The sequence below is a fragment of the Eleutherodactylus coqui genome, chromosome 10 (assembly GCF_035609145.1).
Source record: "Eleutherodactylus coqui strain aEleCoq1 chromosome 10, aEleCoq1.hap1, whole genome shotgun sequence".
Taxonomy (NCBI): domain Eukaryota; kingdom Metazoa; phylum Chordata; class Amphibia; order Anura; family Eleutherodactylidae; genus Eleutherodactylus; species Eleutherodactylus coqui.
Genome location: NC_089846.1, coordinates 140,458,116 through 140,483,229, shown reverse-complemented (window position 1 = coordinate 140,483,229; position 25,114 = coordinate 140,458,116). Strand labels below are relative to the sequence as shown.

The 25,114-nt window shown below is 45.4% G+C and overlaps 1 protein-coding gene and 1 pseudogene across 3 annotated transcripts in view; one reads left to right on the top strand and one right to left on the bottom strand.

Annotated features, from left to right (window-relative positions):
* Nucleotides 1-17,183, top strand: part of LOC136580993 (uncharacterized) — a 38,470-nt gene extending 21,287 nt beyond the window's left edge. Inside the window, exons 2-12 of one of the 3 annotated variants that reach the window (XM_066581953.1) lie at nt 2,999-4,597; nt 4,924-5,071; nt 5,147-5,332; nt 5,410-5,547; nt 7,915-8,109; nt 8,452-8,674; nt 8,761-8,966; nt 9,500-9,563; nt 13,261-13,436; nt 14,488-14,546; nt 15,756-17,183. In XM_066581953.1, coding sequence (XP_066438050.1) covers nt 3,045-4,597; nt 4,924-5,071; nt 5,147-5,332; nt 5,410-5,547; nt 7,915-8,109; nt 8,452-8,674; nt 8,761-8,966; nt 9,500-9,563; nt 13,261-13,436; nt 14,488-14,546; nt 15,756-15,963 — 3,156 coding nt within the window. In that variant the 5' untranslated portion in view covers nt 2,999-3,044 and the 3' untranslated portion in view covers nt 15,964-17,183. Of the gene's footprint in view, nt 1-2,998; nt 4,598-4,920; nt 5,072-5,146; nt 5,333-5,409; nt 5,548-7,914; nt 8,110-8,451; nt 8,675-8,760; nt 8,967-9,499; nt 9,564-13,260; nt 13,437-14,487; nt 14,547-15,755 lie in introns of all 3 variants that reach the window. The other 2 variants (XM_066581952.1, XM_066581954.1) reach the window with 2 other exon arrangements.
* A 758-nt stretch (nt 17,184-17,941) lies between these two features.
* Nucleotides 17,942-25,114, bottom strand: part of LOC136581165 (uncharacterized) — a 31,938-nt pseudogene continuing 24,765 nt past the window's right edge.

Sequence of the window (25,114 nt, the reverse complement as noted above, 5' to 3'; positions counted from 1 at the left end):
CATAACAGATCCAACTTTTAGATGACCAGATCATCACTAAGGCCTCGTTCACATAAGCGCTGTTTTCACGCATTAGAGGCGCGTGTCTATGGAAACTTCTATGCAGAAAAAAAAAGATTTCTGTCGACCGAGGGAATTCCCTGCTGCTAATAGCAGGATATTTTAAATGTCCCGCTCTAACCTCTTGTTAGTCCTGCAGGGACCAACAGGAATTTACAACAGGAATTCCTCCAGCCCCTCGACTGGGCAATTCCCCAGCAGTAGGTGACTCTCTCCCTTAGAGATTTCCCTATTATGGGGAGAGAGGGTGGCGTGGTTACAGGGCTTCCCCAAGAGCGTGGGAGGAGAGGGCAGAGTTAGAGAGATACGCCCTCTAGCCCCGACCCCTCTGTATTTGCCATGGGTAATCTCTGTAAGAACCCTATAGCCCCACCCATCTCTATCTAGCCCCGACCCCTCTCTCTGCACTATGGGGATATCCCTTGGGGATCCCCAAAGCAGGAAGTGATAGTGGGGCTATGGGTTAATCCCCCATAGCAGGGGGAGAGAGCAGAGCTATGGAACATTAAACCATAGCAGGAAGAGACAGAGCGGGGCTATGGGTTAATCCCCCATAGCGACGCGCTCTCTCTCCCTGCTATGGGGAAAGCCCTAATCCCCGCGGGGCTCCTTCCCTCTCTCCTCCTCGAGCAACTCCCCGTTCACACGATTTTTAGCGCAGTATAGACACAATTGTTTTTCGTGCACCTATACTGTGCTAAAACAGCCCTTATGTGAACGAGGCCTAAGAAAGAGAGAGCGTTTATAGCTGGTCAGAATTCATGTTTAACTATTTTCTATCCTCTACCAAAAATTCATAAGGATCTAAAAAACCTGCCTGGTAGACCAATTATATCAGTAATCTAATCGGTCACTAGTAATCTCTCACAATCTATGGATCTCTTCCTTTAGAGGATATAATCAGTCTTGACTCTAATGGACGCCCCGTTATTACTAACAGTTGTGGCAGACCTTCCATGGCCGCCCACATGTATTTAGGCCACCCTTCATATGACTTCCCTATATTCCAACATCCGGCACTAGAAAGGAGTGGATACGAGTGCTTCAATTTTCGAACTGGATTTTACCTACAAAACAGAATTTTTTTTATTTTAGAAAGTATTAATTTTATTCTCAAAAAACTATTATTTTTCTTTTAACTCCAAACTAAGGGGTACGGCCATGGGAACAAGAGTCACACCAAGCGTAGCCAATTTGTATGCTGGTAATTGCGATCGGTCGTGGATAGGAGGCTGTAGTTGGGATTGGATAAACAAATAACATACTACGCCGCTACTGTGGTAGCATCGCATGCAGAAAAGCCACGGTCTTGGCCTAAATACTGTGGGCGCAACAACAACTACTCGGTGGCACACGAGACGATGCCACAGGCAACAATGCATTGTGTTTTCTCTAGGTATAAAAAGTTCTTCCAGCAATATATTGGCCGATTGAAATGTGAATTATTTCATGGGGTTTCATTATTTTACGCCATGAAATGGTCATCTAAGCAATATTCCCATTGATTTAGTGCATGAATACACCGGTTGATTTCGCTAGGCGATTTTGGTGTGTAATATGCCCCGCGTTACGACATGCTGTGTTTTTTTTCACATGACCAATAGATGGCTGTAAATGTACTCATTGAAGTCAATGGGCTCTTTTTCATATTCCGCACTTAATGCGCTGCGTATTTACGTTCCTGTGACTCAGCCCTAATACTTCTCCTACCTGCACAATAACTGAATGCTGCCATAACTTCCATATAAAGTCAATTTTGAACCTGCATGCAAAAATTAAACTAAATGCCGGATTTAATTTGGCCCGTGGGCTTCGTGACTTAACCCAGGTCCTCATTGTGCCAGCGTGCAGACATAAGGAATGCTTTGTGTGGGACTTGTGGTTTCTAGGACTGATCAGATACCCACTTGTCCCCGTTCCTACGCTTTCTTCTGCTCCCAGACGCACGGCATACAATATACTGCATTGGGATGCAGGAGTAGAGGGCCTCCCAAGGACAAGGATAGGGAGTATGTGGGAATCTCTGGAGATTTGTCTGCACTTCCATGAGTCCAGGCGAACTCCTTTTTTCCTAGGAGTGTTCTGGAGAAATCTTGGAAAGTTGGCGAATATGTCTATAGGATGATCCCAAGGTGTCCCACTGCTGGGCCCCCTAGTGATTGTAACCTGTTGGTGGGCCTGGCAGAAAGAATCTGTTCACGGTCTGATTCTGTTCCAAAAACCTCCCGCAAATTGCAGCAGTTGCACAGCTAGCACAGGAGAATCTCACACAAGCTGCAGAAACGCACCAATTCGCATCAAAACCACACGCATCTGTTGCCGCGCAGTTTTCTACTGCACTATGTGAAAAGACCCCAAGTGTTTGAGTCGGCAGCGCGGCCACAGCTGGGCTAATGAAGTAATATGTAGTTCTCACTGAAGTTAATGTAATACCTGCATAATACTGGCTTACTCGGTCCTCCATAGAGACACTCTACTCTTTTGCAGCTGCTCTCATCCTCTGGCTATTAAATAGGAGTCCTAAACAAAGGAGCCCCCCCCCCCCCCCCCTCTATTAACTTGGTATTCCCGAAAATGAGATTTAAAAAAGGATTTTTTTTCTAGACAATCACTTTATAGTTGAGTGCTCTCAATGGTCTCATGTCATTTTTAATTAAGCCAGTATTATATATATAATGCTTTTCTAAACCTACTGTGTATATAATACTACTGTAAGGGGTACAGAAGTTGCAATTTAACTTATGCCCCCGGTTTGCCAACAGCCCCTCAGTCAACATAAGACGTTAGGAGTACTGTAGCTGGCACATGATGGTTGGAGGACCTGTTACAGATTTTACATCGGCATCCCAGAAATTCAAGTCATACCTCTGTATGTATATGCCTAATATAATGTGATTATGTGCTTAAACTAATTATCTCTTTCATGTTGCTTGCACAGGAAGATCCCACATCATGGAATCCTAAGAGAAGAAGTCATCCTCTTCATGAGTTGTCCCTCTTTCCCCCATCCTAGTTGCCCCTCACCTTCAGATCTCCCTACTTTTCCTGTAATAAATTGTACTTCTAGTTCTTTTCATGGAGATGCCTCCATTGTAACCAAATCTGACTCCTCCTCTGTGTCAGCCCTAAACTCTTCCTCTATGGCTCCTCAGGACTGCTCTTCTGTATCAGAACTTGCCTCCTCAATGTCACAACTGAACTTCTCCTACTCTACCTCTTCGAGATCCCAAGGTGCTTGTTCTCCTATATCACTTGAGAACCGCTCATCCATACCTGACTGTACGATCTCCACATTGATGCCGACTTATAGATCTAAATCCCAGACTGAGGATTCCCCTTCATTAATTCTTAATGGCACATCTGCATTTCATACACCCAACTGCTCTTCATCTCCAATGAATTGTTCTTCAGCATCACAACCTGCCTCCTGTAATAACTCCCCTCTAAAATGCTCCTGTCAAACTGAATCCTCATCTGTGTCATGTCAGAATTATACTTCTGTATCCCAAATGACATATTCTTCTCAGAACTGCATATTGAAGAGTTCTTCTCTGCCACAAATGAATGTAGCGTCCACATCCAGAATTATTGACTACTCTGTGTCTCCTCTGGATTCTTCCTTCTTCTGTGTTACACCCCCACTAGAAGACCCTAGTGACTTTTCATCTACATCCATGTCGGATTGCTCCATATCATCTGTACATGGCGAGTCATCTACACTGATGCTCAACTGCCAGCCAACCAACCAGCATGCCGAAACCGCTGAGAAATGCCATAATAAATCCCCATCTGATGAAGGTTCCACTGTTAATTTCACCTGTGTTTGCACTTTTGCGTTGTCCAATAACAAACCGCCTGGGATCTCTTCACCTCATTTCACTTCCAGCTCCCACCATCCGTGTTGTTCTCTGGTCAGGAATTGCAATGTAATTTCTTCTAGTGCTGACTCCTCTCTTCATCAGTCTGCAGCACCTTCTCTTTGTCCATGCAAGAGCCCATACACTTCACAAACACCGAACTGTTTAGACCGATCACACAACATCATTCCCATTAATGGCATTACTCCCTCTCAGATTAATGCTACAACCCATCCATGTGGCAAATTTACTTCCAATAACTGTAACAACACATATGTTGACCCTCTCCCTCCTTGGTCTTCAACATTTCCTGAGATTGATGTAGTTTCCATCAATGATGAGATATCCATTAATCATTTACATATCAGTGGACACCATAGTCATCATTTGCCTACCAAATCTACCTGCGGCTTCTCTCTTCCTAACTATGCAGACTCTTCAGCCAATTGTAAAGTTTTGAACTCTCCTTCTGACACTTTTCCTGCCTCAGACTCTACTTGTCCCAACTCTACAGACCAGACTGTGTTCACTAGTATTCTTGAAGAACACCCCAAAATGCTCTCTAGCTGTCCTCCTACCTCTTCTCATGGAGCAAGACACAACTGTGATCCCATTCTTGAAGAAGAGATCCAAGTCCAAGAATGGGAAGTGTGCAAGGCATTACTGGAAAATAAAGCTTGGTGAGTAACACTGTAATAAAGGACATATGGACCATGGAGGCGGACCATGCTTCTGCTATGGGGCCCTTGAAGAGAGGGGGAACGTCCTGACTGTTTCATGCTATTTGCTTTTGCGTATCAAGGACCTGTTCAGAACTTCCGGCTCCAAAGGATCTGAGTTTTTATCAAGGAAGGAAATGGGAAATTGACCCAAGAGTCATGTAAATACAACAGGCTGTTTTGTGCTGGTTGGCAGAACTGGGCACCATTATGCAGGGCTCATTTTAATATTTGCTGTCCCATTGGCTTTTTGCATGTATCCTATAACCTTATTTTCCCACTAGCAGGGATCAGGACCGACAACTGTGTGAACACTTCCTAGACTCCCTCTCTCGTTTCGAGGATTGGCTACAGATTGCTCAGATAACCACAACTCAAGGAAACTCCTTCAAGACACTTCACCAAGAAGTGAAGCTGGCCCTAAGGAAGTATGAGGTAATGAGCAAACAGATTACGTTTTTCATAATCTTACAAGTAACCTCTTTCTAACCTATATCTCCACCATCCTAGGTCCTACTAACAGAAATGCGGGAGAAATTATTAGATCTGGAGTCTTTAAACAGACAATACTGGAGACTCGCACGGACCTCCCAGCAGACAGTGCTTCCCAGTGTCCTCCGAAGTAGGATGCAGGAGGTCAATATATTATGGGACAGTCTACAGGGCGAGGCAGAGACTCTACATAAGACATTGAAAGTACGTCAAAATCTTGATTATGTCAACAGAAGAATCTTTTAAGATGCAGATATTAATTTTACATAACCTTCCCATAGTCTAGGGTCCAGCAAAGGGAAGAGTTTGAAACTGACCAGGATGACATGAAACTGTGCCTGACGGAGATGGACTTAGAATTATCCAATGTTGAGTATATCTATGGGGGCAACTCCACAGAGAAAATACAACAGCTGAAGGTAAGAGAGTAACGGTGATGCCAATGTATCGCTTGTCAGATTGTATTTCTTTATGATAGAAAGTAAGGGCCATATTAGGAGACATCTTCCAAAAAACGCTAGTCTAACATTTATGCCCCCCTGTATATTTATGCAGACGGCCGCGATTTGTCCGTGCGAAATCTCGCGTGGCAAACAAACCGCGGCATGCACAGAAATGTCACTCCCCGGCCGCTGGCTCAGCCCTGCGCATGTGCCGGCTGGGCCGCAGCCGGCACATCACAGAGCCGGAGCCACGGGAGGTGGTCAGTGCTGCGCTGGTCTCTGTAGGCGCTCGGGTCGGGTCCCGCTGCGAGAACTCTCACAGCGGGATCCGACCTGGCCGTCTGCAGGCGGCCTATCTCCTCTTAATTCCTTAACTGGTATTGATCCCTGCAATGCTTAGGGAAATAATCAACCAGGTTACACAGTTCAGACAGACTCCTCCTTTCCAACGACTTTGGTCAGCGTTGAGGTATTTGGCTGGCTCCTGGACTTAGGGGTCTACAGGGGTTATCCAGTAGTAAAATATTGGTAGCCTGTCTTTGGATAGGTCATCAATTGTAGACTGGTGGGTAACCATGACCTCGGACCCCGCTGATCAGCTGTTTTCTGGGCTGGTGTACTTGTGCACTGAGCTAGCCCTGTTCCCACTGCAATTACCAGGCTTGGTATTACAGATAAACATCCGTTTCATTTCAGTGGAAACCTTGTAATACCAAGCCTGGCCACTATCGAGGAAACAGAGGTGTCTGTTTCCTGCAGAAATCAGCTCATTGCACAAATACACAGACTTGGTCAACAGCTGATTTGTGGGATCCCCGGCAACAGACCCGTGTTGATGTACTATTAATAAGCCATCAATAACCCCTTTAAGACTCTCCAGTGTTTGATTCCCTGGATAACATCTAGTGTAAGTGGTTGGCGGTACAGTTGCTATGGACAAAAACATACATAGTAAAATATGTGTAAGGGTGAAAAAAGACACATGTCCAGCTTATTATCCCCCGATATTGATCCAGAGGAAGGAAAAAAAACCCTAGAAGGTAGAAGCCAATTTTCCTCATTTGGGGGTAAAAACATTACTTCTCGACTCCAGTCTGGCAATCAGAATAACTCTCTGCCTCAACAACCCTTCAGAAGTAATTAGAGACTATAAGATATGATATTGTAACGCTCAAGAAAAGCTTCCAGACCCCACTGGACAACAGGAAAGTCACTTTAAATGTACCGAAAAGTGTAGAACGATGAGGAACATGGATTCCGAAGCATAGTCAAACAGGCCAATGGTGGGTAACAGATGTCAAGTCAAAGTGGATATGTGGTACCATGGAACAGACATGAGCATAGTGAGACGAGCCAAGGATCAGGCAATGTAGATCAGGCAGAATCAGGTCGCAGTACTGTGAGAAGACTTAACATAGTCAAAGCAAACCGGGAGGTAAAGTACCAGAGGTCAAACACCATTATGGTGTGAAACAGCAGAGAAACCTAAAGAATTGTCAGGGAGGCCAGTTTACAACAGTTCAAGCATCAAAGCATAAAACGGTACAAACACCTATAATCGGCACTGAGGCATGTATAGGGCAGATTTACATAGCTTGACTCCTACTTTGATCGATCTGATGGCAATGCTCTTTGCACATGCTCTTTCCAGCATCCTTTCTACCCCATCATGAGAATCATTGTGGAGATGGCCAAGAGTAAGAGAGAAGAGACCTCCCTCGGGTGCAAATAGGGAAGGAACACTCCACTCTTGTCCATAGGCAGTCTCTGGTATTGCACCTCTGTTCCATTCACTTGAGTGCAATACAAGGCACGGCCCTCGGACAAGAGTTGCTTTTTATTTTGGCTAATTTAGATACTATAGAATGGCACCATAGTTGATCCCATAGCGGTCCCTTCAAGCTAAGTGTAAATGTATTTACAAACCGGTGGTAACTATCATAAAGAATCCAACCGAAACCATTTATTTCAAATTATTTGTGGATTTTAGCCTCAGGCCACATTTTACATCTAAGGTTTAGTTTGGATCCTCCAGTGAAAATCCGTCCTAAAATCTCAGACAAAGTAGTGCAGCATTCTAGTGAGCTGTGCCTGTTTGGCAATTTGATTCAGTCATAGAATGGATCCATTCCGGATTCTGTATTCCTGCTCTCATAGTGGAGCAAAAAAAGCGGAAATCCGAATGGAGCCCAAACACTGGTGTGAACATGGCGAAAAAATGTCCGTTTTTCTTAACACCCTTATTATTGCTAATGGGTTGATAATGGCCACTAATACTAAGTGTCTTACATGGGGCATTTGCCAATGATAATATTATAGCTTGACTTGCTAATTTATTTCTAGGGCTTCCAGGAGGATGTTTGGAGCAACATGAAGAAGGTGGAGGGACTTCTCGAGCGAGGAAACCAGCTGATAGATAACAGTGACCCTCGGGATGCCGCAGACCTAGAGGTGGAGATGACAGAGCTAGGCTCATACTGCCAACAGATCTACATTCGTCTCTCTCGCTTACAAAAGAGACTTGTGAGCACCAAACTGGTATGTGACCATCCAGATCATTAGTCTTGTAGGGGGATCTAGGTATGATGGATATGCTCTGAAAGTCTGTTGTGATAGATCTGAGCGCCCACATTCCCATCCCGTGTGGACAGAGAACTATAGAGTTGGGGTGTTGATCTTCACAATACTAATGTCTATATCAAGGCCACTCCATCATCTTACAACCAGTGTCCGATTCTGCAGCTTTTTCCTTGCTTCTGCCAACCCTACCCTTTGTTTGGCAAGAGAGGAGATGGCCATGCACTGGATCTAACTATCCTTTCTACGTATTGAGTGATACAAGTTGCTTCAGTTACTATCGTTATTCATTTTCTCTTGAAGGTATTTGAGGATGACTTCCTAGATAGCGCTGTAGAACATCTTTCATCGGGCTCTTCAGATGTGTTTTTAGATCTGGATATTCAGGATAGTGACGTTTCAAGCCAAGTTAATGTTCCTCTTACCAATGCAGCATTGCCTGTTGACTTGGAGTGGGACCCCTTAGGTGATGTTGGAACATCTAGTTCTCATGATGGACAAGAATCTTTCTACACAGCCACCTCTAGTATGCAACTTTTGCTTGTTTTCTAGATCACTAACAATGTATCCACAGTTCGGGAATAACAGTATACATATACCATTCATTCCCAGCACCCTGGAAGCTTCCCCGGAAGAGTGAGGGATCTCGGAGTAGTCTCAGCTCATACTCTGCTATTATTTATTCCAATTTGAGAAAGGAAATGCTCAAGGAACCTTTGGAAGTTCTTCATACCAACTGCACTCCACCTCCGGACAGTTCTTATTTAGAGTGGACTCTAGAACCGATTCCTGGCCAAGGACAGATGGAAAATGCATCAGTAAGTACAGCAGTCTCCTCTCATGTGTTATTGCGGTCTTGCCTGGTAGCTCTAGTTTTTGGGTCTTCTCATAGCCAGGTTTAGCGATGTGCGGCTCGTGTGATCACACAGGGTACAGGCTGCTAGCTTGGGGCAGGATGTATTCCCTGAGATGTTCTGGTGTGGGTGTGCTAGTATCTTGCCTTCTGCACATGCTCAATATAGGCAGACTACCCATCAGTGAATGTGACTGAGGGGAGCACCTAAATACATTCTGCATGGGGTGCCATCTCACCTAAGGTCAACCTTGGGTATTCTGTAACTCCGCTTGGGATCCCAACGGTCTTTACCTATGTAGGCCCCTGCTATATTAACCACAGCTGCACTGCAAGTACATAGGACATTATGTTACAAAGCATATGGGTATCTTAGCCAATTATAATTAACATTCCAGCATTGTTTTACAGTTTACATATAGATAACAGCTGCATGCAGTGTTAAATGGCTATATGGTTTGCTGATGTATTACCGCCTGCACCATTCTAACCTTACAGGTGATGCACAAGTCTCTGCTACAACTGAATGCAAGAATGGGACAAGACCTTATCAACAGTTCTGGTGAGAGTCCAACGCAGATGAATCTGTAAGACGACATCCTTGTGATCCTCATGTGGTTTTTATTCCAGGTCAGGGCCACTTTAACCATAGGGCCAACGGTGCATCTGCAGAAGCTAGACTCCTCTATTGTGTATCTCTGTCTATCCACTCTCCACTTACTTCCGGGTCCATTAGTCATGTGCCTGTTGCGGTCATGGATTGGCTGCTGCGGTCACATGTTTAGACAGACATGTGACTGCTGGACCCAGAGGTGAGCGGAGACCATGGGAAAGCCTGCAGTCTACTGGACTTGGGTTAGCGGAGTATGAATGTTTTGGGGATTTTTTTTGCTACAAAAAAAGTTTGAGGATGGGGGCGGGGCAAGAGTGGAGGGGATGGGGGCGGGGCAAGAGTGGAGGGGATGGGGGCGGGGCAAGAGTGGAGGGGATGGGGGCGGGGCAAGAGTGGAGGGGATGGGGGCGGGGCAAGAGTGGAGGGGATGGGGGCGGGGCAAGAGTGGAGGGGATGGGGGCGGGGCAAGAGTGGAGGGGATGGGGGCGGGGCAAGAGTGGAGGGGATGGGGCCGGGGCAAGAGTGGAGGGGATGGGGCCGGGGCAAGAGTGGAGGGGATGGGGCCGGGGCAAGAGTGGAGGGGATGGGGCCGGGGCAGCAGTGGAGGGGGTGGGGCCGGGGCAGCAGTGGAGGGGGTGGGGCCGGGGCAGCAGTGGAGGGGATGGGGCCCCATTTTAATACCCATGCATTGTGCCCACTTAGATATTAAAACAGCCCTGTTCCAAGTGCTTTGCATGTAAAGAACTCTAGATACTGCATAACTTTACATTAATTAGACTCTTCAGGATGACCATTACAAACCAGTTCAAAATTTGCAGGAAACCTTTTCAATATATCTTCTTTTTATTATCCGCCATGATGCATCCTTTATTATCGCCATTTTCAGTCTTTCCCACTATGGAAGGAACCTTAGTTTGCGCATAACAGGGTGTGCTTGCACAGTGAAGCTTGTGTTGTAGGAAAGGGACGATATTGGGGGGGGGGGGCGCATTAAAACTGGTTGACACGTTTCTAGGGCGAATGAACCATTGATCATCAGTAGGACTAAACCATGCGGGTAATACCACGAGGCTAGTGGCGGTTATGTTTTTACCAGCTATATAATTCCCCCACCCACCACTAGGGGTGATCATGTGCATTTCTCTGGGAGCTGTATAAATCATAATGCAGTGCATTCCCCCTATTAGAAAGGGATTTGAAGCTCTGTATTGGAAGTATCTATCCATGGCCCCATAAGGATATACAGGGGGACTTAAAAAGAACGGTGCAGAAGTAAAGCTGATTTCTTCATACATGAATTGACATTCAGCGGTCAGAATGACATGAAGAGATGGAAGAACCCTTCAAGTCTTTAATGCCCCTTACAGATGTTTAATGTGGGCACTGTTGGTGACCCTGCAGATGTCAGGTTGGTAGTCCAGTTCTGCATCTCCGCTGCAGTGGAATCAATGACTGAGGATATGCCGGGACACATCTGGGCACAGCTGTAGTATTGACCTACCATCTCTGGGTCACCATATCCAACATCTGGGCACTATTCATTTTGTGTCCCGCTGTTATGTAATAATTCACACATTATAGACCTACATCAATACAGATGACATCATGATGGTGACATTTACTATGTTTGACCTCCCAGAATAAGGCCCCCTGTACTCTACTGTGCAGGCCAGGTTATGATGATGATGTTATTAACCCCTTAAGGACACGGCCTATTTTGGCGTTGAGAACCAAACGATTTTTAGTAGACTTTAATCTCCAATTTTCAAAAGCCATAACTTTTTTTTTATTTTTCCGTCGATGCGGCCGTATAAGGGCTTGTTTTGGCATGGTGAACTGTAGTATTTGGTGCCATTTTTGGGTGCATTGACTATATCGTAAAACTGTTTTGTTTTTTTTTATGATCGCAGGGAGAGAAAATCAATTCTGCCATGTATTTTTTATTTTTTTATTTTTTTAAGGCGGTAATTATGCAGCATAAATGACACAATACATTTTTTTCTACGGACCGGTACGGTTACAACGACACCAAAATTCTTATATTTTTGTTTTTTAGGTTTTTCCACTTTTCTGCAATAAAAACCCTTTTTTCTGAAAATGTATATTTTTTCTAAATCGCTGCATTCAAAGTCCTATAACTTTTTTTTATTTTTTTCATGGACGGAGCTCTATGAGGGGCTATTTTTTTTTTGTGAGACGAGCTGTAGTATTTATTGGTACCATTTTGGGGTACCTACATTTTTTTTTAATCACTTTTATTGCGTTTTTTGGGAGGCGAAATGCTAAAAATTTGCATTTTTGCCTCAGTTTTTTAGCGTTTTTTTTTTTAAACACAAAAAAAAAGCGTGTTCAATTTAGTGTACGTGTCTTTACGGACATGGCGATATCAAATCTGTGGGTTTTTACTTTTTTTTTTTTTATGTTAATATGAGAAAAAGCATAAAAAAGGGGGGGTTTTTTACATTTTTATTTTTGTACCTTATTTTTATCTTTTTTTTTACACTGGGGGACCTTCACTGTAGCACCGTGGAACGCTACGATAAGGCATTGCAGGACATCCCTCCTGCAATGCCTTATCGCTTATACAGCGATCCCAGGCACTGGCAATACAGGACGCCGGTATCTGGTGTCCTGTTGCCATAGCAACCAGCCAGGCTCTCTGCAATAACATCGCGAGAGCCGGTTGAAGTCAGAGGGAGCGCACTCCCTCTGTGAACCCTTTCCCTGCCCTGATCTACTTAGATCACGACAGGGAAGGGGTTAACAGCGGGAGGCCGGCTATTACTGACAGCCGGCTCCCGCTGCCGGATAGCGCGAGATCTGTCATGATCTCCCGCTATCCCTATGACATAAGGGTACATCATTTTGCGGTAAGTACCCTGTTCCCATGACGTACCCTTACGTCATTGGGAGGGAAGGGGTGAAATGGGGTTCTTTGATTAAAATTTAGGTCTATGTTCTGTAGGACGAGGATACCCGGCTAGTTGTAGGATATGTGAGGTTGCGCTCTCACACCTATCCCCTTTCTACCATATACACCTGGCCTGTTTGTTTTAGGGCTTATTCACACAAGCGTATATCGGCCGCCCAATGCATCAGATCACACAGGCGTATTCCCGCGGCGTAAAAGCATCCAGCCGGACGCTTTTACCCCAAGGAGGAAATATAGCCCTGGAAGTATCTTCCTGGCCGGACTGCGGCTGCTGCCATAGACTCCTATGGGGGCCAATGACAGCGGCCGGAGCGGGGAGGTGGGAGGGAGTTTAACAGCGTGACTGCGAAAATCCCTTCCCCTTCTCTCATCTCTCCTCCCCTCCAGCAGTTTGCAATCGAAGGAGGAGGGGCGGAGCTAAGCGCTCCCCCGTCCCACCCCCTCCCATTGCTGGCTGCGGGGAATGGGCGGCAGCTTAACTCAGCCCCTGTCCCGCCTCCTCCCATTGCAAACAGCCGGAGGGGAGGAGAGCTGGCAAGGGGGAGACGGCTTAGCAAAGCCCGCCTGACAGCATATACGCCGAGCCTGTGCATCACAGGGTAGCATATATTGGCCGGCCATGAAAACACCGGCTGATATACGCTCGTGTGAATGACCCCTTAAGGTGACTATTGCAACTTGTGGAGTTCTGATGTCCCGTTCCTCTTTTCACAGATGAGCCGGACAGTGAGCACCGGATGGACCGTCACTTTGCTTTCCCCGTGTATTCCTGGAAAGCCACTAATCCAAAGAGCCTTTCTCGTGGACAGGTGATTGACAGACAGTTACAACTTCCGTGGCCTGGACAGAGGAGGCGTCCAAGAAGGAAGAAGCGAATGGCACAGAATCGGGTGAGATATCTATTATCATATGAGGGATATATAACATATTTCCCATATCACGTGCGCCCCCTCGTTATCACCTTGGTAGGGATGCCGCTTCACCCTGCCTGCACTTGTATCACCCAGTCTTTTCAGACTGACTGTGCAGCTCTATATTAAAGTCCTCCAGACCTCTGATCCATTTGGCCTGAAAAGTTCCAGTTTTGTTTCTTCACTCCAGGAACGGAATCCTAAAACTTCTGATCATATTGGTGACGTTTCCTGTATTTTTGGGTCAGTAGAGTTGTAGGTCCTGGAGTTCAGGCTTGAAGACCTTCAGCGTTTAGTAAACCTCGGTGCCTGCTGCCACCAAATCTTGCTGCAGGTCTTTTGCAGTCACTTGGGGTTTTCTGACCACCTGCCTCCTGGCAGTCGGTGATGGCGCCCTCTGTCTTCTACGTCCAGGTAGTGTAGTCAGTGCTCCTTTATTTTTAACAATCAAATGTCACAGTCAACAAAGCCCTAGACAGTCCAGGTATTTGATGTGCTTCATCTCAAGCACAACTGATGCAACTAATGAAGAGCCTTGAATAGTTGCATCAGGTGTGCTCGAGATAATACCTGATTTGTAAATGTGTGCTGTTATGAGGGATTCTATACATTGGTGTCAATAATTCTGAGACTGTAGCAGTGCACTGAGCTCCTGCCCGCTCTCCACCCCTCTCCAATATTTGCAATGAGGGGGGGCGGAGCTAGTTTTAGGGACTTGGCTCCACTCCATCCCACCCCCTCCCATTGCAAATAGTCCCGAGGGGTGGAGAGCGGGCGGGAGCTCAGTGCACTGCTCCTGGCTCTTCCAGCCTCCTCCCCCTGCAGAAAGGGACACCATATATCGGCCAGGCGTGAATACCCGGCCGATATATGGTTGTCTGAATAAGCCCGAAGGCAGCAGACTAGGAGCGCGGTAAATCACCAAATGGCATTATTAATGCCATAATAATCTGTAATGAGGACATTTGGCGCCACGGACTGCAGCAGCTCCTCGCTATACATATAGTAGATGTTGTTCCTTATGTTGTAGGATACAAAGCAGACTGTGAAGCCCACAAAGCCGGAGGTGTCAGTTCTTATGGAGAGCAGGTAAAAATGTCTAATTCTAACTTCATAATGTCATTTAATGGGGTATTCCCATCTCGGTAGGTTCCCCCTAAGGCTCGCTCACATGGACGCATTCTCACCACGTATTATGCGCTATTCGCAGTGAATAGAACCCATTAATTTGAATAGGTTCGGATGTGTGACTATGTGAAATAATATCAGCATGTCCCATCTTGGTGCGGATTCTGCATCATAGAAACCCATTGCAATCAATGGCAGTGTGTAAATACACAAGAAACCTGTGTATATGATGCATATTTCAGCACGTGGCCAAAATGCGCTTACGCCTGTGTGAAGTGGCCCTTATTTACAGGCTAAGGGATAACTGGCCGATTAGTGGGGGTCGGTCCTACCTCTAGGACCCCCACCGATCCAGAGAAATCTCCCCCCAAAGGGAGCCGCCATCACATCATTCACTTCAATGGGACTATTGGTGGTGGCCAAATTCAAGCAATCGCCGATCTCTAGTGGCCCCTTTGAAGTGAATGCAACTGCCGGAGATTGCAGAGCGCTTGAACTCCGCTATCTCTGGGACTTACCATTGAAGTGAATGGGGCGCTTTCATGGGCACTGCTGCCAGGGGTAATTTCTCTGAATTAGTGGGGGTCTCAGCAGTCAGACCTCTGCTCATTGGCTAGTTATTCCTCATCCTGTGCATAGGGCATAACTTGCTGAAATGGGAATACCCCTTTATCGTACAGGATTAGAAAAACATGGCGGCTTGCTTCTGATAACAGTGCCTCACCTCTCCTCAGGTTGTGTGTGGTATTGCAGCTCAGCTTCAGAGGGGGTGGACGGGATTGAGTTATATTGGTTAAGTCACAGTAGCCAAAGTAGGATTTATATAGGTGTATTCCCAAGTATATTGGTGTCCATGGTAGACAGTGAAATGGTACTGGCCTCCAATGCCCTGATTCCCTTCATGTAGTCTTAGAGTTACACTATAAAAATTCTCTGCAGCTAGGAAGTAATATAAGGGCAGACTAAATGGACCATGTGGTCTTTTTCCGCCATCAATCTTCTACGTTTCTATGATTTTACCACTAGGGGGCACTGACTGCATAGAGAATATACATCTCCTACTAAATGCAATAATACAACAGTGTGCATGAGCTCCCCCTTGTGGCAGCAGGAGATTGCTGTAAACTGTGTATCCCGTCACTAACCCCAGATCTTTTTCCTTATCCTTAGGGATGACTTATCCCATCTGCACCTGCATAAAACCTACAGACGTTCATGTTCTTTTTGCCTGTGGTTAAGACGCCTGGCTCTTGTCTCAGTTTTGCTCCTGGTCCTGGTAACCTCGCTCCTCTTTCCATGGGGTCGTCAGACCTGCCTTTCCAAAAGCTTCTCCTGGTCTCTAATGCTCACTTATGTCAATGGACCTCCACCAACCTAAAGTAGGACTTATGTGATAAAGTGACACCTGTCAATGTATCCTACGCTCAGGGACCTGCAGATCACATCCAAGAGCGATCGCCTGCCCTGATGCTCTGGGACATATTGGTATGAGATTTACTAATATCTGTCCATCATAGATGCAGTCAGATGAGTCCCGAAGAATGTGTTAACAGGACAATAAAATGAGATGTCTGCAGCTGCAAAGAGTCTCTGTTTCTGGAGGATCCAACATATCCACACATTAGACAGGAGTCCATTGAATTCCATTGGCACCTTGTAATGCTTCCTTTCTCCTGTGGGGGCATTGAAGAAAGAGAGCCAGTGCCCAGGAACTAGCAGATCACATCCAAGATGCTCCGGTAGGGATATAATGTTGGTATTGAAGCTACTGCTATATTATATGCATGAGCTAATGTGGCAAATATATTAGATGTCGGATGAATTCAGAGAAATGCATTAACAGGAAGACTGAAATGGGATGTCCATGACTATAAAGGACATCTCTCTCACTTTGGAGGACCCAACATAGCTATATGTTAGACAGATAGCCTATTAATTTCAATGAGTACTTTGTAATGCCTAATTTCTCCTGTGGAGGCACTGCAGCAGAATTGATCACTTGCTGCCAGGTTCTCCTGCAGATCCCGTGAAGTCGCAGCACTGGGGCACTCTTTTATGAGCTTTTTTTCCTAACCAATAGGAATTGTCAAATGTGGACAACCCTTTAAAGTTCATTTAACATGTTATCGGCAGCGTGTGCATGTATGTAGTCACTTTCTGATTAAATGAAAGATGGATCTGAGTGATTTCAAAGACTTCTGTAGCTCCAATTCATTTCCATGGAGAGGGAAGCGTGTGGCCAACAGCACATCGTGGGTTGGGAATAGGACGAGTTCATTCCCTGCATCATTGGCGACAATATGAAGAAAGTATCATAAGATGCCCGCTGTAGTCAGGGTGCCACCCTCTTAGGTGCTATACATTGGGACTGACTTCAGGACAGATTAGATGAGCGGAGTAAGTTGGGGGTGACTGATGAACAGCGAGGCTGGATGTGTTGTGTGTAACATATATTTACTGCTATTGACTGATTACAGATGGGCTCATAGATCATAGAACGGTTTCGGAAGCCATCTTGTTCTACCTCTTCCCAAGTTTATGATGTTCCCTGTAATGATTGTTCATAATAAACTGAAAATAAACTTGTATCAAAAGTCATCTTGTTTTTGAATCGAATGTTCCCCCTCTTCATGTACACAGTGTTTCCGCTGATAAAGCAGCAGTTTGTCCTCCAGAGCTGCTCACTCTTCTATACCTGGGGACAAAAAGTTGCAGCCATAGTCCGCTATTATGGAAGCAATGAAGGACTGACTTTTGTCACGAGTCTCAGATGCCCCCACAAGTATGCAGCAGCTCTGGGGTTACTTGGGTCACATAAGGAGGGAACACTTTAGCCCTGAAGCAGCTCATACGTATGTGGGAGTGAGAAATGGGAACGTCTCCACATAGAGGGTTTATTCATCTCAATAGAAGACCGTCTGAATGAAAATGGTCAGAGATCCAATCAATGCGAAATGATCTCTAGAACAAAGAGGCAGAGGTGTTAGGAAGGTGCAGCTACATGTATCTTGGCTTTAGGCTGCATGTGTGAGGGACTCGCACTTAACGGACTTCTCTAAAGAGTTAAGAGTGAACATGGGGTTGTAGTGCCCTCTAGTGGCCATTTAGGTCTTATTGACATGCTTATACAATGGGAGCCATTAGTGAGACTAGTTGGGCAGGGTGCTGGCAATTGCCTTTTTTCCCATGTTTTAACCCAACCCCAAGGAGCTGTGTCAAACTGTCTAGTTCCAGCATGCAAAGCCAATCCTTGCCGCTCGGCGGGATGTATCTGGGTCCCTTATAACAATAGAGACAAACTTCATTATTTCAATCTAACTGTATTTTATTAGTACTAATCAGAAGAGCTTGAGAATCTTTGACCTCGGTGTCTGTCCCTTCAGAATATCTTTCATCTGATACAAAGACCTGACTTCATCTATCTTGCTCTCCAACTTAAGGCCCATTTCAATGTTCCTTAAAACTGTACAAGTGACAGCACCACATCTCCTTCAATCTCCAGGGTGTCAATCCTTTGCAGCTCTCGGAAGCGGTGAGCATAGTCACAGAAGTGTTGTCCGTTCACGAAGATCTTGTATCTGCCATTACCGGTGCGGATGGAGATCTGTAGGAATATACCATCCTGTATTAGACATTTCATTGCTGGTCCAGCTAAACATCCCAAAACGGCCCATGGACCTTCTGCACCTCCACCTTCTGAGAACCCATCAATGCCAAGCCCATTCCACAGTCATTACTCATGGAAGTACAGATACTCACATCAAAATACTGCCCCTGCATAAAAGGGTTATCTATCATTTCCCTCTCTTCTCTGCCCCAGGCGCCCCCGAATAGGCTGTTCCGCACGACTGTAGACTCATTGAGGCGAACATTGAAGTGTAGAGCTATATCCCCATTTGATGTCTTAAAATTAATATGGAATCTGAAAGAGAGAACAATTATTAGACATCTCTAGATCTAAAACCATGTTCTGTTTAACTCTATCGGAAAAACTCTGTATCCAAAGAATGGCCACTTTATTATAGACCCTCATCTAGTAGCCAGAACTGCAGCAATTCATTGTGGCATGGATTCCACTAGGTGTTGAAATTGTTTTGTATGATATTGGCCCATACGGACAGGAGAGCTTCTTGCAGTTGCTGCAAATTAGATGGAAGGACTGATCTGCTCGGAGCAAACCATTCCACATTGTTCCAGACATGTTGATAGTAGGTGGCATGGTGCATTGTCCTGTTGAAAGTGCCCTTCTGCCATAGGGTAAACGGCTGCATAAAGGGATGAACTTGATCAGCCACAATGCTTAGGTATTAGAGCATATATCTCCTACAGAACTACTATGCTCTGTAGCTTGAATCTCTGTGAACATGCTTGGGTAAGAATACAAGCAGAGAACAACAGAAAGGACACCATTATACGTATTATTGGCTGCTTGAAAAAGCAGCAGAACTCTTTCTACATCAGATGGCCAAGTTCTCAAAAATGTACGACATGGTGATCATGGGAGATTTTAACTATCCAGACATTTGTTGGGAATATCTCTCAGGCAAAATTAATGGGCCCAACAAATTGTTATCCGCTCTTCCTGACAACTTTATCTTCCAGGAGGTAGAAGAGAAAACAAGAGGATCTGCTATGGAGGACAGGAGAAGTCCCAGAAGATTGGAGAAGGGCAAATGTTGTCCCTATCTTCAAAAACGGGAAAATGGTGGATCCAGGAAACTACAGGCCTGTGAGCCTGACTTCTATATGGGGAAAGATCTTTGAACAAATTATTAAACAGCATGTATGCAAGTACTTGGATGAGAATGAAGTAATTAACCAAAGCCAGCATTGGTTTGTAACTAACAAATCATGCCAGACAAATCTAATTTCCTTCTATGATAGTATCACTGACTGAGTTGATCAGGGAGATGTGGTGGATATAGTATATCTTGAGTTTAGTAAAGCATCTGACAAAGTATATCATACCATACTTATTGACAAAATGACCAAATCTGGGATTGACAAGGCAACTGTTAGGTGGATTCACAACTGGCTGAGTGATCGTACTCAAAGAGTGGTCATAAATGGCTGCACATCAAAGTGGAAAAATGTGTCAAATGGGGACCACAAGGCTCTGTCCTAGGCCCAGTGTTGGTCAACATTGTTTTATACATGATCTGGAGGAGGGAATTGAAGGGATCAAATTTGCTGACGATAGAAAGCCGGGAGGCATAGCTGACACTAGAGAAGAGAGAGAGGATTCAAAAAGATCTAGACAAGCTTGCAAGGTGGGCGGCAACTAATAAAATGGTATTTAACAAGGAGAAATGCAAAACCCTATATGTGGGCAAGAAAAATGAAGAAAGCACATACAGAATGGGAGGAATTGGGCGAAGTAGTAGCATGTGTGAAAAAGATGGGTATACTAATAGATCATAGACTGAACATGAGTCAACAATGTGATGCAGCAGCCAAAAAGGCAAACACAATTCTGGGATGTATTAAGAGAAGCATAGAGTCTAGATCACGTGAGGTCATTATCCCCCTCTACTTTTCCTCAGTCAGACCTCATCTGGAATACTGGGTGCAGTTCTGGGCACCCTGATTTAAAAAAAACAAAACATTGACAAACTGGAGCAAGTTCAGAGAAGAGTTACCAAGATGGTGAGCGGTCTGCAAATCATTTCCTATGAGGAACAGTTAAAGGATCTGGGAATGTTTAGCAGAAGAGAAGGCTGAGAGGAGACTTAATAGTGTCTACAAATATCTGAAGGGCTGTCACAGTGCAGAGGGATCAGCCCTATTTGTACAAGGAAAGACTAGAAGCAATGGGATGAAACTGAAAGGCAGGAGACACAGATTAGATATCAGACAGTGAAGGGGGATCAATGAGTGGAACAGGTTGCCACGGGAGGTGGGGAGTTCTCCTTCAATGGAAGTGTTCAGAGGCTGACAGACATCTGTCTGGGATGATTTTCTGGGATGATTTTGTGAATCCTGCATTGAGAAGGGGTTTGGACCCGATGACCCTGGAGGTCCCTTCAAATTCTACGATTCTTGTTAATACTTAACAGGAAGCGTTTATCAATTCATGATGCTAGCTCTAAATTGTGATCCTTCCATCAGCATGGTGCCACGGAGATCTGGAGTCATCAGACTAGGAGATATTTTTCCACTGATCAGTGATCCAGTCTTTGCTCTCTATTACCCACTGGAGTCTCGCCCTTTGGTTTCTCTTAGACAACAATCCCACTGGAACTAATCGATCGCTGCTATAGCCAATCCTTGCTAACAAACAAGTTGTGTTTTCAGACACATTCGTTAGAGATCTAACGTATCTGGTTGTAATCTTCCTAACTGTTCACCACCTGTTTGTCATCATGATTTTTGACATCCTCCTCTAACCCCTTTTGTCGACCAGTTGTTTATGCCCACAGGATCCCCTTTAGTTTTTCCCCAGGCACACCATTCTTGAAAGCACCACAAGGTTGGCAGGGTTTGACATCCTGGCCCCGGTTAGTCTATCATTGAGGACCAGGCCTTGATGGAAGTCACTCAGATCGCTGGATCTTCCCATTCTAATGTGGATTCCTACTGAAACTGATCCACAAAAAATTTGCTCACTTGATTTTATGCTGCAGTTCGGGGTCAAAGGTCTAATTTCCATATAGGGAAGCTGCAAACGTAAAAGGGCTGGTGTTGCAAACAAAGTGGCCATTTAGTGTATATTTCTTGGCGAATAAAAGTGAAGAGTCACTTATTAGTATCAAGAATCCCTTACATTTGGCTTCCCATCGGTATGAATCCTTTAATCACAAAGGTCCTCTTAGGCATCACTCCTCCAGGTATGTTTGCATAATAAGGAATGGGCTGCAAGGAGACAGAACACATGAAATGTCAAGAAGAGACAAAAACTTGGTCCAATGATGGACTGGAGCAGTGATCCTCACCCCTGGTGCCCCAACAGGTCATGTAGCAAGGAGAGCTTTAAGAATTTACCATCCGTGCAGCAATCATTGCCACAGATGATCTCCCTATGGCAAGACCATAAAACATGACCCGCTGGGGATACCTGAGGACCAGAGTCACTAGACTAGAGGACAAAGACAAGTGTTTGACAGAGCGACTGTAGTTTTCCCACGATCGCTGTATACTGACCGGGTTGTAGGTGGGCCCTCCCATTGCCTGAGAAGATAAGAGGAAAAAAACAGGTTAGGATGACGGACGTGTCGTGTCTGTATGGCATTGTGAAGAAAGTGTATGGGCACAGAGCAAGTGGTGGATGTATACGTACCGGCAGGTTCATGGATGGATATCCTGGCATTGGCATCATCTGGGAAGACAAAGCAAGAATATACATTATAATGACCACATGTCCAGGCGCCCGGTGACACGATGGAACATCCGGTGTCGCTAGTGTATGATACTTACCCCACCTGAAGGGAAGGAAGGAGTCGTCATCGGGCCCTACAACAAGAAAAAAAGGTGAATAATACAATGTTAATGCCAATATTTCAGGGTATTGTGTAATTGAGTCGTCTTTGATGTCTTCTTGTATCCGTTATCAGTAGTTCTCTTCTGCATCTACCTTCATAGTTTCTACATCTTCCAACCGCTTCTCATCTAGTCATCAACACTTTGTGCTTCCTTTTCAACCATAAGTTACCATCCGTTTCCCTTTCAGCTGTCTTCCTCCTCAGTCGAGATGCTTTTACCCCATCAGTATATCCTCCTTTAGTCAATAACTTTTCTCATTACTTGGTCACTATACACTTCTCTACTCTTTCTTAGGCCTCCTGTCCACAGGCGTATTTTCATTGCGTTCCCCATGGCGATAATCCGTCCGTGGGGAATGTAGTGAATGCTTTCCATAGCGTTGCTAATGAAAATGCAGCCCCCCCTGTCCATGAGCGGAGAATCTTAGCGATTCTCCGCTTGCGGGCGGCAAATCACTGCATGCCGCGATTTGCCGCAATTCTCCACTTTGAGCCTATCTGACAGATAGGCTCAGTGCGGAGAATCATCAGCTGGACCCTGCTTCTCAGCGGCGGCTCCTGCAGGATATTGTACGCCCGTGGACAGGCAGCCTTAGCCACCCACATGGTCTTATTTTATCCATTTCCTCCTTTAGTTGCCAGCACTTTCCTCCTGCACCTACTGTACCATATCTGCTTCCTTAAAAGGTACCTGCATGCTCAAGATAGGAAGAATGGGTATAGCCAAAGGCTGACTCCCACGTAAAGATGAAGAGCCAGGTCCAGATCCCTCTGGCAGCAGCTTATTTACCAGGGATCGGCCATGTTGAAATTCAACATACTCAATCATTCTTTCTTCTCCACCGCCGAGAAGGACCCGGTGACCTCCACACACATTGGTTAGCTAATTTTGCTGAAATCAAGGGATATGACCTTTATCTAATGTATGTGGGCACCTTTAGTTCCTACACCATATCTCCTTCCTATCTCACTACTGCGTTCCCATTATATCTATCCTATGTCCAACATGCCTGATATCTCCAACATGCCTGCTCTACCTATCATGTTTGTCTTCTTCCTTTATTCATCACCAGTGGGATCCTCTTTTACTTATTGTCTCTTTCCGTCACCAGGATGTTTTTCCTTCAATTACCTATTTACTTGGTCAACTAAGGCTGCCTGTCCACGGGCGAATTGGAATTGTGTTTCCCGCGGTGATAATCCGGCTGCAGGGAACGCAGTGAAAGCTCTCTATAGCGTGGCTATGGAGAGCGCTTCCCCCATGTCTACTAGTGGAGAGGGGTCAGAAACGCTCTTTTCTCCTTAGGGAGAGCAACTATATACTATAAATAAGTGAGGAGACTCAAATGGCCACGCACGCTCCTCTGGGTAATATGCAAATAAGGGAGATGGAATAAATCCTCCACAGTGCCACCTACTGAAAGGCAGCATTCCTTCGAGTCAAAGTGGGACTTTTTATACAAGTCTTGCTACAATGACTGGGAATCAAAAGCAAAGCCAGACCCCATGTACATCACTTATTTATAGTATATAGTTGCTCTCCCTAAGGAGAAAAGAGCGTTTCTGACCCCTGTCCCTGGCCTCTCACTAGCAAAAGTCAGACTCCTACTGTACACTGATGATGGGCAATAACCCGGAAACAGCTGTATGTACATGGGGTCTGGCTTTGCTTTTGATTCCCAGTCATTGTAGCAAGACTTGTATAAAAAGTCCCACTTTGACTCGAAGGAATGCTGCCTTTCAGTAGGTGGCACTGTGGAGGATTTATTCCATCTCCCTTATTTACTAGTGGAGACTCATTGTGATTGCGAATTTACCCCAATTCTCTGCGGTCAGCCTATCTGTCCGCCGACTCCTGCTCCCGGGCAGCGGTATCCCGGATGGCAGATCTCCGCAGTGGGATACCGCAACGCCTGTGGACAGGGATCCTAGATGTTCCCCTTCCACATTTCTAGTCACTATTGTGTTTTGTTCTCTCCTCATCTTTCCCCGATCTTCTCCTTGGCATGTTCCTTATTTGCTCTCTGATGTTTGTCTTCTATGTATTTCCTTGTAAGCCTCCATGATGGTCGCCTCCTCCTACCGTCCTTTCATCATCTTCCTCACCACTATGCTCCTCTCTCCACCAGCCTCTTTCGATCATTGAGAAGTACCTTCCTTTACAACCAATGTATGACTTACCCCTCCTCCTCCTCCTCCTCCAACAATGCTCAGAGACTGGATGGTCACATCTCCTTCCACTTGAACGCTTTCCACTCTCTCCAGAGGAATCCTGTGCTGGAACTCATAGAAGGGAGAACCATTTACATTGACCTGGACCGAAGGAGAATGGATGGCCGTTATTGTCAAAGAATGAGCTCTGATCGGTAAATGTAAATATCACATGCAGGAACAGTATTACATCTTGGATTACGGATTGGGGGTCAGTAGAAATGGGGCGTACCCATTTTGTTTTCTTACCTGGAAGCATGCAGGGTTGATAAAAAACACCAATTCAAAGTGCTTCCCTTTGTGAAAGGGGAATCCATCTTTCTTTTTCTCCTCTCCACCCCATGACCCAGACTGGAAAGTGTTAAACACTACACGGTCCTTTCCGTCAAAACGGGGATTAAAGTGGAAAGCAATGTCGGCTCCATCCATCTGACCGCATAGAAAGTTCACACAGAACCTATGAAGAAGACAGACACCAAAGTGATGGACCTTCCTATGACAACATCTCAGCTCCTGGCCCTCGCCTTGTAAAGTCTATGCTCTGCAACTACCCGGGAGAGCAGCATGGACCCTCCGTGTATAATCTATTGGCCCCCCCAGAGGACCATTTACATGAAGGCCTATCCATGCGATATTGTTGTGTTCACTAAGACGTCTACGAGCCGGATGATCCTGATGATCACACAATGTAAATGGGTGGGAGGTTCTGTGATATAACACTGATGGTCTATCAATCTGTAGTCTGTGGGGGTCTCACTCCCAGGACCCTTACTAACCAGCAATCTGGGATCTGTGCAGGCATGACTTCTGGGACCCTTAATGATTACTCTGTGCAACACG